Consider the following 18,783-nt stretch of genomic DNA (forward strand, 5'->3'; position numbering starts at 1 on the left):
GCAGGTGCAGCACATTTTTCAGAGTGGAAATGCCGTTCTGACAGTGAGAAACTCTGCAAAGGAGGGGTGGGGGGCGTGAGAGCCTGTCTGGCATCTGCACCCCTTCCTTCTTGTACAGAAGTGGCTTTTTATGCCGTTGCTAGAGTAGCATTTACACTGCTAGCTGAGGCCCACTCCACTGACACACAGCAGCGCAGCGAGTTCAGCCGCTGCACTCATCTCCTTAGCCGGAAGAGGGGCAGTAGGCAATGGCCCTCTGTGCCAGCCCATGAGAAGAGGAAGAGTCCATCTCACCAGCTGCTGAAGCCCTGCCCTGCAGCAGGCACAGAGTCTGCTTCTCTTCTAATCCGCACTGAACAGATTTTCGGCGGAATATAAGCAATTTCAAATACATAAATAAACTTAAAGACCTGGCTCTCCTCAATAGCATATCAAGATGCCTAACAAACCACTCACCCTAATCTACATACTCTCTAGATGTTTACGCAATTTTAAACCTTTTTAATCTTGCCTTTTAATTTATATTTATGCTCTTTTAACGTTTAAATTGAATCTGCTCTTATTATGAATAACAATTGTGCTTTTTATGTTAAGATTGTACTGTATTTTCCTTTTTAATGAGCAATATTGTTACTTCTTTTTTTTTTTTTACCAAATAAATAAATTAAGACCACAGTAGGGGCGATGTCTGTAGCCAATGGTGTGCAGGCAGCTCCCTATTGCTTTTCTCCATTCCCTGCCTGCTTCCTGTGTAGAAAAGAAATGCCCAGGAGGTAGAGGAGTAAGATTGGCTGTTGGGGCTGTGAGTGTCTGTTGACTGTATCCCAGATGTTAAGCCTGCTGCAGCTCAATCAGGTAGGATGGGGAATGGAAAAGAGAGAAGAGGAACATGGAGAGAGAACATGGGTGAGATCTGGATAGGACAATCATGGAGAAAGGAAAAAGGGGAAAGATTAGCATACCTGGGAACTTTTGATGAGAAGTCACCTTGAGATCGTTGTTAATTAATGGGAGGAGAGGGTGGTATGAACACAAACTTCCTCCTCTCTTTCTCCCTCTCACACACACAAACACTCTCTCACTCTAACACACTCACATGTTCACTCTCAGAAACGTGCTCATTATCTCATGCTCACATGCACTCTCATACACACATGACCATTCAGTCTCACACACACTCACATGCCCACACACTCTCATAAGCAGAGCTGCTCATACTCTCTCACATACACATGGTCACACACATAACCATTCACACTCTCTCACACTCACTCACACACATGGCCACTCACACTCCTTCATATACACATGCTCACACCCACAAGCACTCCCTCACATACACACAATGACATGCCCAATCACACACTCACTCACTTCTTTCCCTTATATGCTCATTCTATCACTCGCCCTGAATCCTCCAGCAGCTATTGCTTCCTCCTTTGGCCTGCACGGCAGACAAGAATCCTTCTCTTTGTTCACACGTACTGATGCTACCTGGGCTCCTTCTTCTGGCTGTGCAGGCCAACAGGATTCTTCTTGCTTCTTCCCACCCATGTGACTGATTTTCCATCTCCTTTTTGCCTGCACAGGCTCTCCCTGCTGTGCCCGGAGTTTTCTAATGTTGGCCCAGAGACCTGTAAATTTCTTTGGAATTCCAGAGTCTGCTGGTCAAACCTGAAGAGTTCCCATGTATGAAGATGAGATGAGGAGAGAAGGGAGAGAGGAGAGTAATTTGGGAGTGAAGATGGAGACTGGAAAAGGGTATAGGTAGGAAAGAGAAATGGAGAAGCCAAGGCACCTGTCTTTAAAGCCAAAGAACTTATGAGATCAGTAGGAGCTGAAGTAGAATTAAAAAAATTATGAATACTCTTCTTCCTTTTAGAGATGTGCGTTCGTTTATCACGAATTAGGCAATTTCAATGAAATTGCCTAATTCGTCCTGGTTCAGAAGACCCGAACCCTGAAACGGATTTTCCCTGAACTACGAGGAAAATTCGTTGTTCGGGTTAGCGCGAGGGGGAGGGGCACATTTATTAAAAAAAAAAAACCCAAACCCACCCCAACCCTTTCAATTTAGTTTATTACAACCACCCCACCTTTCAGACCCCCCCAAAACTTGCCTAAAATTCGTGGTGGTCCAGTGGGTGTCCCAGGAGCGATCTCCCATGCTCTGGCCGTCAGCTGCCAGGAAACAAAATGGCGCCGGTGGCCCTTTGCCCTTACCATGTGAAAGGGGCTACCGGTGCCATTGGTCGACCCCTGTCACATGGAAGGAGCAATGGAAGGCTGGCGCCATCTTGTGCTCCTACCATGTGACAGGGGCCGGACAATGGCACTGGTAGCCCCTGTGACATAGTAAGGGCAAAGGCTATCGGCGCCATTTTGAATACTGGCAGCCGACGGCGCGAGTGCAGGATATGGCTCCAGGACCCCCGCTGGACCACCAGGGACTTTTGGCAAGTCCCTGGTGGTCCATGCCTCTGTCACATGGTAGGAGCAATGGACAGCCGGCGCCATCTTAAAAAATGGCGTGGGCCATCCTTTGCTCCTACCATGTGACAGGTGCCGACCAATGGCACCGATAGCCCCTGTCACACGGTAAGGGCAAAGGGCCATCGGCACCATTTTGATTAGTGGCAGCTGACGGCCCGAGAGGGGGAGATCACTCCCGGGACCCGCTGGACCACCAGGGACTTTCAGTAAGTCTTGGGGGGGGGGGGGTGTCGGGTAAGTCTTGGGGGGTCGGTAGGGTAGGGGGTTGCAATTAATTACATTTGAAGGGTTGGGGTGGGTTTGGGTTTTTTTTTAATGTGCCCTTTCTCCCCCCCCCAAAAACAATAAGAAAACCACACGAAATTTTGTGGGTTTTCTTATCGTTTCATCACCTCCCCGAAACACGACGAAATAGGAAATATCATCTCTATTTCCTATTTTGTCGCAACGAATGCACATCCCTAGTATACTCAGATGCATAAGAAGAGAGTTAATATTGCTCTTATGTAGGTCACTAATGAGGCCAAACCCCAAGTGCTGTATTCATTTCTGGAGGCCATAGCTTTGTAAGTTCATTAACAGGATGGAAGCAGTTCAGTGAAAACTAACCAAAATCGTACAAGGGCTTGCAAAAAATGCCCATGTCAAAGAACAGAGAAAAATGACATCTGATGTTGGAAAATTCTGTTGCTTATCAGAGGCTCTAAAAAGAATGAGGGGAGATGTCGAAATAACCCCCATTCTGAAAACATTCTGAAACAGCATCCTCAGCCCAGAGACATGTTTTCACATACACTTCTAACCCCCAACTCTGCTGTAATCACAGCTCTCTGGGCTCTGTTTTCATATTGCTAAGTGCTCACGATTATGTCTGCTTTTACAAGTTTAACAGCAATCATCGGACTAGAAGTGGAGAGTGCACACAAACCATTTTATCTAAATTATTTTTGCGGTGGCTCGTTGTCTTAGAGTGTGCTGGAGCTTCTGTTCATCTGATCTAGTTAAGTACCCACCATCTTCCAGGCCCTTAAGCAGAATAGAAGCATCTCCTTAATTCAACACACTCACTTGTTGCCCGGTAACCAGCAGGATTGAGCCTTCTTTCCCGTGCACCACTTGACGGTAAATGTGGTCTAGAATTAAGAGTTCACTCCAGCAGTTCTGAAGCAGCTTCATTTGGTCATCAACCTGCAAAATACACACACACACACACACACACAAATTCCAGTTAGTTCTTCAGCCATAATTTCCTGCAAGCTTCTGAAAATGCAAGAATGTTTGCCGCTGGAGCAAAGGGCATCCCGAAACAACACTGCCTGATTGAGTCTCAGGTCTACAGGTCTTGCATCATGTCAGCCAGAGTTATGCCAATAGTTACTGTGTTTTCCTGCATAATACATTCAGTCTAAACCATCCTTGTCTGAATGAAATGTTTAGACAATGATTAACTGCTTACACAAAGGGATCTGTGGCACTGGAAGCTTTCCATTGTGCCCAGCAGGGAACAATAGAAAGGTGGCTCAGTGCTCGAGCAGGGATTAGGTACTGTAGAGGATGGCATCGGATTGCATTCTATTAAATTCTGCCCATGCTGCAGTCTGTGGGGAAGGGGCAAAGATCTGGTGGCAGAGCAAAGTGGACTGCTTTGTAGAAACTCTTATATATGCAGCTGTTGGAAAGATGAGGTTCGGTGACCGAGGAAGATTATGTTCATCCATTAACTTATGAAACATGTGAATGTTTTAATTTTAATAATTCTTTTGAAAATAAGTTTGTAAAAAGTTACAGCTGGTGTAATGGGCCTCTCAAAAGCAGGCAGTGATAAGGCTAGTGAAAAAAAAGCCCAGGGTATGTCTCCTTTTCACGGTCGCTGGAACTGGGAGATTCTTGCTTCCAGGAATAACACTGTACTTGTTGCCATGTCTCTGTTTCATTTTCAAAGGATATTTGGACACATTTATAATAAAAGGATAATTTTCTCACTGCTTCCTCTGAATGTAACCCTGTTTACTTACCACCTCCGACCCCCACCCCGCCCCCTCCACCAATGTGGTGCTTCAAGTTGAAACTAATGATAAAAGGTAGCACCAAACACCAGTCCCCACTGAATGGAAAACTGGTTACTATGTACATCATCATTTCTCTTAATGTAGGATGCAGGAAAACATAAGAACATAAGAACATGCCATACTGGGTCAGACCAAGGGTCCATCATGCCCAGCATCCTGTTTCCAACAGTGGCCAATCCAGGCCATAAGAACCTGGCAAGTACCCAAAAACTAAGTCTATTCCATGTTACTGTTGCTAGTAATAGCAGTGGCTATTTTCTAAGTCAACTTAATTAATAGCAGGTAATGGACTTCTCCTCCAAGAACTTATCCAATCCTTTTTTTAAACACAGCTACACTAACTGCACTGACCAAAACAAAGTACAATATCATCAGCCGTTCAACGCTACAAACTCTATGACAGTTCAGCAGGTTTAGATTCAGCAGTGTTAGCTATTAGATGTAAACAGACGAGTCCTACGCTTACAAATCAACCTCTTTTATAGGTACAGAAGTGGCAAAAAAGAGGCTCATTTTGAGTCAGCAGTACTGTAGGGTGTTTCCCAATTTTTTTGTCTATGGGAAGAAATAAAGATCAACAAACAAAAAAAAAAGATACTTTCTTTATGGACTAACAATACATTTCTTGGCTAGCTATCAGGAACATATCAAAAGAAAATGATTATGGGAAAAATTCTCAATACATTTGACCTTTGCTAAAATGAAGCACTTGGTCAGTACAGCAGAGATTGCATTGGGCATTCTATACTCAGAGGTCAATATTCAAAAGCATTTAGATGGATAACTTGAGTTATCCGGCTAAACGCCAACTTTTGAAAATCTCCAGCAACTATCCGGCTAAATTTTAGACAGATAAGTCATTATCTGGCTAAAATTTAGCTGAATAAGTAAGGGGCATAGTGAGGAGTTCTGAAGTGTTCCGGGATTGGGATCAGTTGGCTGTGAAACTTATCCAGCTAATTCTTAAATTTATGTAAGGAGATCCCCAAATTTTTTTTTTTTTTGTATTTAAATTTTATTAATTTTCATCAATGTTACACATCATGAAACAGGAAAATAAATGATGTCATACAATAAACAATAAGAAAATACAACTCTACTTTATAACATAAAAAGGAAATAAACTACTATTATTCATTTGTATGTCTCTTTATAACCCATAATAGGGGGGAGAACACTAGAAACATAAAGATTACCCAGATATTAACATTCTGAATATAATATAGGAGGAGGAGTTCATTGTCTTTTTTTAGGCTTCAATCTCTGATCTTGATACTTGATTTTTATCTAAAAGAAAAGTTTCTAACTGTAAAGGATCAATAAAACCAAATTTTTTTCCTTGGTAATTAATCAGACAGAGACAAGGGAACTTCAAGAAATAGGTTGTACCCATTGCTAGAACTTTACTTTTCAGGGACAAAAAGCTTCTCCTCCTTACCTGAGTGGACCTAGCCACATCAGGAAAGATTTGTACTTTGTGTCCACAAAATAGTAAATCCTTAACAGCAAAGAACTTCTTAAACAATTTCTCTTTATCCTGTTCTGAAATACAAGAAATAATTAAAGTTGCTCTATTATTAATCTGGTCCATCGACTCTTCTAAGAAGGTCGATATACCAGGAGAGGAAGGATTTTCCTGATCATTTAAATTCCCAACTATTCTAGAGGGTTTTTTAGGCAAATAATATATCTTAGAAAGATTAGGTATCTCTTCCTCTTCATATGATAAATTTTCCTTCAAAAATGTCTTAAATAACTCCCAGGATGAGAGAAGTCTAGTTTGGGGAAAATTTATAATTCTCAAGTTCCTTGCCCTAAACAAGTTCTCAATATATTCCATATCTTTATGTATACCCAAGCTATCTCGAATAAATGCATTTTCTGAATTTTGTACTAAATGTACTCTATTAGTCACAGCTATTAAATCTTTTTCACATTTCTCAATTTTTTTCCCCTGCTCTTCAATCATATTTCTATTTGACTTAATAACTGTTAACAGTGATTCATTCATTTTCAATATATTACTATCAAGTTTCAAAATCATTTTCCCAAGATCACTTAAGGTGAAGTCAGGCTGTATTGCTACAGAACTACATGCACCTTTATTCCCTAGTGGTTGTATATCCTCCAAAATTGAAATATAAGGTTTCTCAGTCCATTGAGATTCAGTCTGTATTTGCAGATCTAAGTCTCCATGGACTTCTCCTACCAGGTTCCTTGCCGCGTCTGGCGTTGTAAATCCAGTCGGCTGTTGGGGAGACTTTGGGCCGTTGCCAGGACTAATGGAGGCAAAAGATGTAGCCCCCAAACTGTCCTCTTTTGGCTCTTCCATCACTCTAATAACGTGATGATCCATCGGTCCTAGATGTTGTTGTTGCGAGGGTGATGATGTAAATATCCTCGCCTTCCTTTTCCTGCCCATAGAAAACTTTTTCAAACACAAATTCAAAGTATCCTGCCGGCCTACGGCCTAACCGGTCTAAGCCGGTCCAAGCCGTGCGCCCCTTCGGCGTGCACGGCTTAGGCGTGGTGCTGGCAGCAGCGAGGCGCCGCCCCACCGCGGATTTAGTAGTCAGTGGGGGAGGGGTTTCCGTGATGTCACAGCTCTGCGACAGAGCTACTCACGAGTCCCAGGTGTTCCTCAAACCGGCAAGCAGCGAAACGGCAGGGTGAGTGGACCTCCTCCTCTCTCCTTCCTCACTCCCCGTTCTGCTTCAGTCCCACCGCGGATTTAGTAGTCAGTGGGGGAGGGGTTTCCATGATGTCACAGCTCTGCGACAGAGCTACTCACGAGTCCCAGGTGTTCCTCAAACCGGCAAGCAGCGAAACGGCAGGGTGAGTGGACCTCCTCCTCTCTCCTTCCTCACTCCCCCAGATCCCAAATTTGACTCGCTTTTTGGTTTCTAGTTGCACAAGATGTTCTGGATGGGGAGACCCGGGATTTATCCTTTTGGGAAATGTTTGAATGCTGGTAACGTTTGGTAAAGTTTGAATGTAGTAACGGCAAAGGACCACTAGATGGCATTTTTGGAGAGGTGAGCATTGGAACATGATGTGCTAATGTGTTTTATTTTAAGAGGCGGTAGATGTCCTCCTAAGTATCCTGAGTGTGTGATGGGTGGAAAAAGGGTTGAGTAGGAGGTATAAAAGGGAAGGATTTGGTGAGAGCTTCTCCTTTTGTTCTTGCCCTTTCTGTATGGGGGTGGTATAGGAAGGGACTTCCAGGATGTAGTGGCTTGGAATAGCTAGCCTGCAAGCTGGTGGGCCTGGGGACATTCCCAGTGGTAAAGGGGCACTGCAGGGACTATCTCCCTGAAAGGGAGAGGCCCGCAACATGGAACAGTGATTTTTCTTGCTCCCAAAAAAATGACCAGAAGCTGGAGTGATGAAGAGGCAGTTCCTCCATTTGAGGACAATGGCCAGGAGAAGCATCAGCCTGGGGTGTTTCTGACATGGAGTTCCCCAAGAGAACCCTTACATGCAGGGTGCTGGGGAAGTCCATACACCATGCAAATGGAGAAGTGTGGAAACTGAGGGGAAATCAGGTCCAAGGAGTCATGAGTAGTTCTGGGAAATGAAATTGCATGTCCCTTTTGAATTTGAATTTTGGTATGGTAGATCGAGGAAGAAGATTGAGTGCATAAATAATTTTGAATAAGGTTTAAGGGATTGAGCCCTATTTCTTCATAAGGGGCTTAGACTGTGGTTAAAATTGAGGAGGAATTTTGGAGTGTTGGTCCTGTCTTTTGTGGTGTGGGGAAGGTAGGAATCTGGAAGAAGGGAGAGTATGTACTGTGGTGATGGGGAAAGAATGGTAAATATTCTGGTAAAATGGTGTTATTGGGAAATCTATTTGATTTCATGTGAAAGCCGAGGAACTAGTACACTAAACCATAGCAAGTACCATGCATTATGTGTTTGAAAGAGATTTTAATGTTGACTGTTGTATCCCATGAATTCAGATTATTCAGAACTGACAGTAATATCCACTATTACAATGTACATAGGGCCCAATATTGAGCGCTGGCAGGTTAAGTAACTTAGCTAAGTTACAAGGGATATTCAGCAGCATGACTATGCCGCTGAATATTCATGTATATCTTGCTACTTAGCCAGATAAGTTATATTGGGCTAAGTTAGACCAGCTCTATGGATGGCCGGCGCCATCTTAAAAAATGGCACGGGCCATCCATTCCTTCTACCATGTGACAGGGTCAGACCAATGGCACCGGTAGCCCCTGTCACATGGTAAGGGCAAAGAGCCACCAGCGCCATTTTGATTACTGGCAGCCGACAGCCTGAGAGAGGGAGATCGCACCCGGGACACCGCTGGACCACCAGGGACTTTTGGCAAGTTTTGGGAGTGTGGGGGTTTTATTTCATTGAATTTGAAAGGTTGGGTGGGTTTGGGTTTTTTTTTTAATGTGCCCTTTCTCCCCCCCCCAAAATACGATAAGAAAACCACACGAAATTGTGGATTTTCCTTTCGTTTCGTCAGCCCCCCCCCCCCGAAATGCAACAAAATAGGAAATATTGTCTTTATTTCCTATTTCGTTGCAAATGAATGCACATCCCTAGCAACCAATGATTTTCAGTGGACTACAAGATAGCCTGATAAGTCCTACTTAACCGGCTATCGAGTGCTGAATGCGCTTTCAGTATCAGGCCCATAATTACTGGCTGGAAAATCCAGAAATAAAGTAAGTTGTTTGTTTGAAGACTGTGTGTCTGCTTACTCTTTATTTGTGCCAGCACTATGGAATGGCATTAGAGTCATAGTTTGTGGAGGGGAGAAGGATGTGGTCCTCCTTGTCCAGTCAGTAGAAGACTCAGGAGTTACCCTGCTGTCTCTATTCAGGTCCACTTCACCATCTGCCTGACCAACACTGTTGAACCCCAGGATACTGGACTTGATGGACCTTTGGTCTGACCCAGTATGGCATATGTTCTAATAAATTTTGGGAGAAAGATCCTTCCACAAAAAAGGAATTCCTCCCAAAATTTCATGCACTCCATTAGAAGTGGGGTTGCATTTGGAGTTAGTCAAATACGTTTTTTGCTAACTAGCTAGTTCTTGGATAACTTTAAGCTTATGCAGTTATAGTCAAAGAATACTGCTGCATAAGCACTGACAGAATTTAAAAAAAAGCACCAAAGTCCAGGCCGGTGCCAGGGCCTCCCTTAATCCGGCTGGTGAGCCTGTGTGCCCTAGATCTCTCCAAGCTCTCCAACATTGTTTAAAAAGTGACAGACTGACAGGCATGAGGAAGTGAGCCAGGCCACCCTCTTGTCATTTGGAAAGTTTCCTCAAGTAAGGCAGCCCCCTTCTCCCATGCCCCCAAGCTGACCCTACTGTCAGCAGTTCCAAATTGTGAAGGCCACAGGGGCTGCGGTATAAGTGCACCACTATCAGTGGAATCAGTTTTTGCCCCTACAGCAACGCTAATATTTTTAGATACTACACTAATCCAATAAAAGCCATCACAGCCTGCATACAATCCAATTTATTCCAGGAGCCTACTAGATCACTGAAACAGTTACTGAACTGAAAATAAAATGCCCTTCTCTATAATTATTGCCTGATGGGTCTTTATTCTAATCCTTTGGTCCCTGTCTTTTTTTTTGGGGGGGGGGGGTCCTATTGTCTGTATTCTCCTATCTCCCTTTCCAGGTTCTCCTTCCATTTTACTTTTTTCTCTTTCCTTCTGTCTCCATCACTTCCTCAGTCTCTAACATGAGGTTTTTTCCCATTTCTTTTCATTTTCCTCCATTTCTCTTGTCTCTGCTTCTAGATCTCTCCCTTTCATCACCATTTGTTTCTTTTCACCATAACACCTGGATCTCATTCTTCTCCACAGTGGCCAATCCAAGTCACAAGTACTTGGCAAGTACTCAAACATTAAATTAATCCCATGCTACTAATGCCGGCAACAATCAGTGGCTATTCCCTATTGATTAATAGCAGTTTATGGACTGCTCCTCCAGGAACTTATCCAAACCTTTTTTTTAAAGCCAGCTACACTAGCTCCCTTAACCACATCCTCTGGAAATAAATTCCAGAGCTTAATTGTGCATTTAGTGAAAAATTATTTTCTCCAATTTGTTTTACATGTGCCACTTGCTAACTTCATGTAGTGCCCCCTAGTCCTTGTATTATCCAAAAGAGTAAATAACCATTTCACATTTACCCATTCAAGTCCTTTCATGATTTTGTAGACCTTTATCATATCCTCCCTCACCCATCTCTTCTCCAAGCTGAACAGCCCTAATCTCTTTAGCCTTTCCTCATAGCGGAGCCATTCCATTCCTTTTATCATTTTGGTCACCCTTCTCTGTACTTTCTCCAGTAAAACTATAACTTTTTTGTGATGCGGTGACCAGAAGTGCACACAATATTCAAGATGTGGTCTAACCATTGAGCAATACAGAGGCATTATGACATCTTCTATTGTATTTGCCATTCCTTTCCTAATAGTTCCTAACATTCTGTTTGCTTTTGTGACCGCCACAGTGCACTGAGCTTACAATTTCAATGTAATATCAACTATGATGCCTAGATCTTTTTCCTGGATGGTAGCTCCTAAAATGGAACCTAACATTGTGTAGCTACAACATGGGTTATTTTTCCTTATACACATCACCTTGCACTTGTCTACATTATATTTCATCTGCCATATGGACGCCCAATCTTCCAGTCTCGCAAGGAATTTCTGCAATTTATCACAATCCTCTTGTGATTTAACTACTTTGAATAATTTTGTGTCATCTAAAAATCTGATCTCACCCATTGTGCATCTTTACAAATCATTTATAAATATATTAAAAAGTACTGGTCCAAGAACAGATCCCTGAGATACTCCACTGTTTACCTTTTTCCACTGTGAAAACAGACCATTTAATCCTACTCTCTGTTTTCTGTCTTTTAACCAGTTTACAATCCACAAAAGGACATCACCATGAAAAGACATCTCCTCCTATCCCATGACTTTTTAGTTTTCTTAGAAGCCTCTCATGAGGGACTTTGTCAAACACCTTCTGAAAATCCAAATACACTACATCTGCCAGTTCACCTTTATTCACATGCTTATTCACCGCTTAAAAAAAATGTAGAAGATTTGTGAGGCAATACTTCCGTTAGATAAATCCATGCTGGCTGTGTCCCATTAAATCATGTCTATCTGCCCATAAGATTAGACGGGTGGTATCTAAGTTATATGCTATACTAACTATAAAAAGAGAACCCGAGACTAAATTTATGAAGGCCTGGGGGAAGGAGCTAATGGGGCCCTTATCCCCCAAAGATGTTTGTTTCCATGCCACCAGTTGCAGTTCTATATCAGCCTGGACTTTGGAACTTAATTATAAAATACTTTTTTGCTGGCATTATACTCCGGTAAAACTACATAAAATGTACCCCACTCGCAGCGCGCTTTGTTGGCATAAGTGTGGCCTATGAGGGGACCTTCTGCATATGTTGTGGTTATGCCCTAGCCTTACCACTCTTTGGCATACTGTTGAAGATTGGCTTACGCAACTGTTGGGCCCCACCATTGCACTCACGCCTCGCACTGCGCTTTTGAATTTTACTATCTTAGAGATCCCTAAACCTCAGCGTCTTTTTGTGCGAGCTGTGTTGCAGGCGATGAGGGGCACAATAACATGTGAATGGAGGTCGTCTCTGCCCCCTACTTTTGAATGTGTATTGCGTTGACTTCACTGGCTGTTCTTGATGGAAAAACTGACAGCGCTTCGGATGGACAAGATGGGTCAATTTGAGGTGGCTTGGCGACCTTACTGGCAGTGGAAATCTCTACCAACAACTGGATCTCTTTAGGATAATCACAGGATATATCGCAGGACTTCATTATCCCAGATCATCTTTGGCAATGGACTTTAACCTTATGCTTTCTTTTTGGTTTTAATATCCTGGAGCTCTCTGCATCGTAGGGTGGGAGGGGGTGTTATCAAAAACGTTTTTCATTCAGATGCTCTCTGTGTCTCAGAGTCGTGATTTTGCTATATTGATGTGTATCCTTTGATTGTTGCTTGGCTGTGACTTGTAAATATCATTGTTCTATTTGCTATTCCTGAATAAAAATTGTTGTTAAAAAAAATTATAAATCATGTCTATCTATATGTTTTGTGATTTTATACTTTATAATAGTTTCCATGATTTTTCCTGGCACAGAAGTCAGGCTCACTGGTCTATAGTTTGCCAGGTCACCTCTGGAGCCCTTTTTATATATTGGGGTTACATTGGCCACCTTCCAGTCTTCTGGTATAATGGATGATTTTAATGATAATTACAAATTACTTATAATAGGTCTGAAATCTCATTTTTTAGTTCTTTCAGAACCCTGGGATGTATACCATCTGGTCCAGGTGATTTGCTACTCTTCAGTTTGTCAATCTGACCTACTATATCTTTCAGGTTAACTGTGATTTGGTTCAGTTCATCTGAATAATCACCCTTGAAAACTGTCTCTGGAATGGGAATCTCCCCAACATCCACCTCATTAAACACCGAAGCAAAGAATTAATTTAGTCTTTCTGTAATGGCCTTATCTTTCCTAGTGCCCCTTTAACCCCTCAATCTAACAATCTAACCAACTCCATCGCAGGCCTCCTGCTTCGTATATATTTTAAAAGGTTTTTATTATGAGTTTTGCTTCTATGGCCAACTTCTTTTCAAATTCACTTTTGGCCTGTCCTGTCAATGTTTTACATTTAACTTGCCAATGCTTCTGCTTTTTCTTATTTTCTTCAGATGGATCCTTTTTCCAATTTATGAAGTAACACTTTTGGCTAAAATAGCCTCTTTCACCTCTACTTTTAACCATACTGGCAATCGTTTGGTCTTCCTTCCACCTTTCTTAATGCATGGAATACATCAGGACTGTACTCCTAAGATGGTATTTGTTAACAATGTCCATGCCTGTTGTATAATCTTAACCTTTGTGGCTGCACCTTTCAGTTTTTTTCTATTTTTCTTATTTTCTCAAATTTTCCCTTTTGAAAGTTTAGTGCTACAGCCATGGATTTACTTATTGTCTCCTTTCCAGTCATTAATTCAAATTTGATCATGTTGTGATCACTTTTGCCATTCGGCCCCACCACCGGTTACTTCTCTCACCAAATCCTGTGCTCCACTAAGAATATCTAAAATAGCTTCTTTTCTCATTGGTTCCTGAACCAATTGCTCCATAAAACTGTTATTTATTCCATCCAGGAACTTTATCTCTCTAGCATGTCTTGATGTTACATTTTCCTAGTCAATTTTTGGGTAATTGAAATCTCCCATTATTACTGCACTACCAGTTCGGTTAGCTTGCCTAATTTCTCTTAGCATTTCACTGTTTGTCTCATCATTTTGGCCAGGTGGACGGTAGTATACTCCAATCGCTATACTCTTACCCAACACACATGAGATTTTTACCTATAAAGATTCTATTATGCATTTCATCTCTTTCAGAATCCTTATTCTGTTGGACTCTATGCCATCTTGGACATAAAGCACCCCCCCCCCCCCCCAAAACCAAGTTACTCTTTCCTATCATTGCGATAGAGGTCAATATGCAAAGCTGGCCATTTAAGTAACTTAAAAAACATTTAAGTAATTAAAAAACAGCACAATTCATTTTGAAGTCGATACTGTTGACAGCGACAGAGCATAGCTCTAGATTGTTTTGTTCAGTTCATTAGTTCGCTGTATTTAGTGGTGTATTTTTGATATATTTTGATTTTCATTTAAGTAACTTAGCCATATATAACTTATCCAACTAAGTTACAATGTATATTCAGTGACATAGTTAACCTCAGACCTGCTCTAGGGGCGTCTATACTTAGATGTACACTTATATGCTTAACCCTGAATATTGGTAGTTAGGCGTATAAGTTATGTCAAACTCGCTCCGCCCCCGATTCACCCAATGCACACCCAGTTTTTTGTGCATACATTTTAGCCATATAAGGGACTTGTATGACTAAGTGGCAGATGCTGAATGTACATGCATATTCAGCAGCTGCTACTTAGCTACATAAGTCTTGCTTATCCAGCTGAATAGCGCTGAGCACGCTTTGAATATTGACCTTTTAATGTTCTCACAGAAGACACTGGCACCATCTTTGTTTGGGTTTTCCAACAGACTATTTTGCCACCTGTTTAATATGTGGGTAATCAAGGCTTACCAACTTGCTCTAATTGTTAGGATATCGTTATCCAGTTTTGATTTTACCTCAGCAGATGCATGAATCTTAGCCACTGATTTTCTTTAGAAAAGCAGGGCCACTAAGTGCATGAATGCAATGGGGGTAAAACCAGAAGTGGATTAGCTTGTCCTGAGAAAATGGAACCTGTAGTTCACATTTTGTTTAACTGTTTTTTTAACAACAATAAGTCAATATGGCCTCTATTTGCATAATTTGGAAAAGTGCAAAATAAACCACCCTAGGAGAAAATCTATGCAGGGCAAAGTCGAATGTTCTCGGAGTTATCATCTAATATGTTATTAGGTTACTATGACTATCTTTATTACAGCATGGTAAAAGAGCTCTGGGCCACATATCTTCCGTGATTCTGCTATTTTGGTGATCGAGAGACTTTGCAGAATTGAGGCCCTGGTATTAAACATAGTTGAGAAGCTTATAAGAATTTTTAAATATGATATTGATTTTTTGTTTTAGTTGAATGGTAAATTAAACCCAGCAGTTTGAATTGTATACATTTGCTCTGCCTGAAAAACAAAATTTGTATTTATTTTCAGACAAAAGTATAAAAAATGTTCTTTTTCAGGCAAGGTGAAAAAAAAACATGTTAGTTTGTGCCATTTTATTCAATGTAATCTTGTTCTACAAGTTATGGCACTATAAACTAGTGACAGTTATTTCTAGAGAAAAGAGAATTAGTTTGGATCTGGGTTCTGTGGATGACAGCAGAATGTGAGACCCTTCAGTATTGATTATGATGAAGTGATGACTTATCTCAAGGAATACTGTTTACTCAGCGACAGGAATTCTATGGTGTGGATGGCATGGGTGAGAGAGTGCAACACCAAACAAAAGTTGCATTGTTGGAGATCCCATTCTTTGCCTAGATCAGAATGTTAATCATTATAAATGTTTGCTTTTTATGAAAGAGAACATTGAAGCTGGTAAATGTAGAGGGAGAAAAATGTGTCTGTTTTGCTCAAATGTCTATTAATGTTATCAACTACAATGTATCGCTTCTTTTTTCACATTGGGAAAAAAAAAAGAGTGCCTCCATATTTTTCAGTTTCAGGTTCATTTGATTTTGTTGAAGCTGGCATTGCACAAATGACCTTATTAGACAAATTGCGAGACCATGTTCAAGGACAGCCTACAACTGGTCCCAGTATTTGAGTAATGATGTGGCCTAGTGCTTCAGGCTTACTAGAAACCCAGAACATGTAGACCCATCCAAACTACCCCTCTCCCTCTCCTGTCCCACTAATGATAGTGGGACAGGAGAGGGATCCTTGGCATTTTCATCCTTTTATCCACTCCCAGAGATCCCCTGTGCTCATCTCATATTTTTTTGAAATCTGACACTTTCTTTGTCTCCACCAGTTCCAATAGGAGACTATTCCATGGATCCACTACTCGTTGGTATGAAGAAATATTTCCTCAGATTGCTCCTGAGCCTTCCTTCTTTTCTCCTCAATTTATGACCTCCTCTTCTTGAGCTTCCCTTTCTTTGAAAAAGCCTTGTGTCATCTGCCTCAGCGCCTCCAGGTCTGTCATTCTGGAGGCCAGAGATCTGGAAGAGTTGTGACAGACAGAGCGGTCGGTATATAGAGGAGACATTCAGGTCATAGAAGCAGTCTTGTGCTTTTTCCCTTATGTCTGACATGCAGCCATAAGGGAAAAAGCACAGGACAGCTTCTATGGCCTGAAGGCCAAGTTCCAAAGCAAAGAATGTCAAGCAGAATTGACTGAATTATCAAGATGGCTCCTCACCAAGTAAAAATGTTGATAGCAGTAACTTGTTATGGGTTTGACAGTTGCTTGGTTTTGACTGTAAATATTACTACCCTTATCAAAAGGCCTGGGAATAACTGTATGGAGCGGCAGTTACTACCCTTGAGAGAAACATAGAGGTACCCTGCATGGAGAGGCAGATATTACCATAAGAAGCTTGCTGGGCAGACTAGATGTTCGACCTGGTCCTTTTCTGCCATCATTACTATGTATATTAGAGTGGTCCCAAATCCAGTCCCAAACCCCTTGATTTTGAGGAGCAAAGTTACCTGGCAGAGACCATCACTTTGGTGTGGCAGGAAGGGATCTTGAAGCTAGGACCTGCCCTCCAAGTGATGCTTTATCCTTTCACAAGAAGAATGTGTCTCCAGGGGTCTGTAGCTAGAGGGAAGAGTTAGTATACCCATTGTAATGGGTGAAACATGAGTAATACTTGGTAACTTGCTTGCCTGATGTGAAGGCAGCAGATCTCATGCGCCATCTACATAAGATTTTAGAGACTGCTGGGGAGGAGACGGCTGTCGTGGTACATGTGGGTAAAAATGACATAGAAAGGTGCAGGAGGGAGGTTCTGGAGGTTAAATTTTCCAAATTTAGGCTCTTAGGTAGGAAATTGAAATGCAGAACCTCCAGGAATTCATTCTTGGAAACACTTCCCATTCCACTCACAGAACCCCCAGAATCCAAGGGGGCATTAAAACCGACTTTGGATTCTGTCATCGGTTCACTAACATGCTGTCATCAAGCTGTATATATGCCGCTATTACGATTTATATTTGCTGTAATTTAAGCTGTTATCAGGCTGTTTATATGCCACTACTACAATTTAATATTTAAATTTAATGGAATTTAACTTCAAATTCCATCACTCTAGGTGATGGAATTTGTTATTTGTTAAGTTATTTGTTAAGTTATTTGTTATTTGTTAAGTTATTTCTCGATCACTCCACTTGTTATTTGTAACCTACCCATTCTGTTTACCTTGATTATCTTGATTACTTTTCTCGTTATTTGTAACTTTCCCTGGTTAAGTTTGATATAAACCGGCGTGATAAGACTGTGGTCCTGAACGTCGGTATATTAAAAAAGTATAAATCAATCAATCAATCAATCAGGCTGACCTCCAGAGTCTCAATGCATGGATGAGCAGATGGTGCAGGGAAGAGATTTGTTAGGAACTGGGGAAGGGGAAGCCTATTCTGGTGGGATAGGCTCCACCTTAACCAGAGTGGACTCAGGCTGCTGGCACTAACCTTTAAAAAGGAGAAAGAGAACCTTTTAAACTAGATGATGGAGAAAGAGAACCTTTTAAACTAGTCAATCAGAAGTGCATGATTCAGAATGCTGTGTCTTTGAAGGATACTAGCAAAACAGGGTAGTTACGGCATCTCAATAGAGAGAATGCAATAAATGCTAAAGTAGCCCAGGTGCCTTTAAATAAAAAGCAGACAGAGCAGAAAATTTCCAAATTTTCCCTGACAACTGATAAGCTGGTTGTTAATACAAACAAAAAACACACTTTGACCTGTCTGTATACAAATGCTAGAAGTCTAAAAATTAAGGTGGGAGAGTTAGATGTATAGCACTGAATGAAGAGGTAGATATAATTGACATCTCAAACGCCTGGTGGAAAGAGGATAACCAATGGTGCTAAATGTAAAGAAGGCATAGAGTCAAACAGGATAAAAGTTCTGCAGGAAAAAAATGCACTGTAAAATTATAGTAAATATTAAAAGGCCCTGCATGTAAGATTGGGGGGGGGGGGGGGCGCACGTGCTCCGATTGATGTACCAGCAAGGGCGCGAACCTCAGGGGTGTCCCCCTGGGATGACATCATCCGCTTCCAATATAAAAGGTCTCCGTATTCGCTAACAAATTGAGTTAGCGAGGAATCGTCCAAGCTACTCTGCTTCCTCGGACTTACCAGGGGTTCCCGCTTCTCAGGGGCCTCGCTCTCTTTTCTTTATTTCAGATTTCAGATAAGGAACCGGTACTCGCTCCTCGAGGGCCCATGTTCCTGAACACTCTGAAGATTCTCTACTGCCTGGAAGCTATCGCAGATACAGACATTCGTGAGTTACCATCGCTCTCTCAGAGCTTTCCCTGGAACCAGGTACTCGCTCCTCGAGGGCCTAACCCTTTCCAGCTCCTGAGCTTCCTTAAGACCGTATGTGAGTTGTCATCCAGTTCTGGCTATGAACACAGCATACCCTGTCTACTCATT

At 41.8% G+C, this 18,783-nt stretch overlaps 1 protein-coding gene across 1 annotated transcript in view; it reads right to left on the reverse strand.

The window, feature by feature from the left end:
* The window catches only part of NR5A2 (nuclear receptor subfamily 5 group A member 2), a 248,911-nt gene that overhangs the window by 122,329 nt on the left and 107,799 nt on the right, over positions 1-18,783 (reverse strand). Inside the window, exon 6 of the mRNA XM_029618527.1 lies at positions 3,562-3,681. Coding sequence (XP_029474387.1) covers positions 3,562-3,681 — 120 coding nt within the window. The remainder of the gene's footprint in view (positions 1-3,561; positions 3,682-18,783) is intronic.

Source organism: Rhinatrema bivittatum, chromosome 10 (genome assembly GCF_901001135.1).
Source record: "Rhinatrema bivittatum chromosome 10, aRhiBiv1.1, whole genome shotgun sequence".
Taxonomy (NCBI): Eukaryota; Metazoa; Chordata; class Amphibia; order Gymnophiona; family Rhinatrematidae; genus Rhinatrema; species Rhinatrema bivittatum.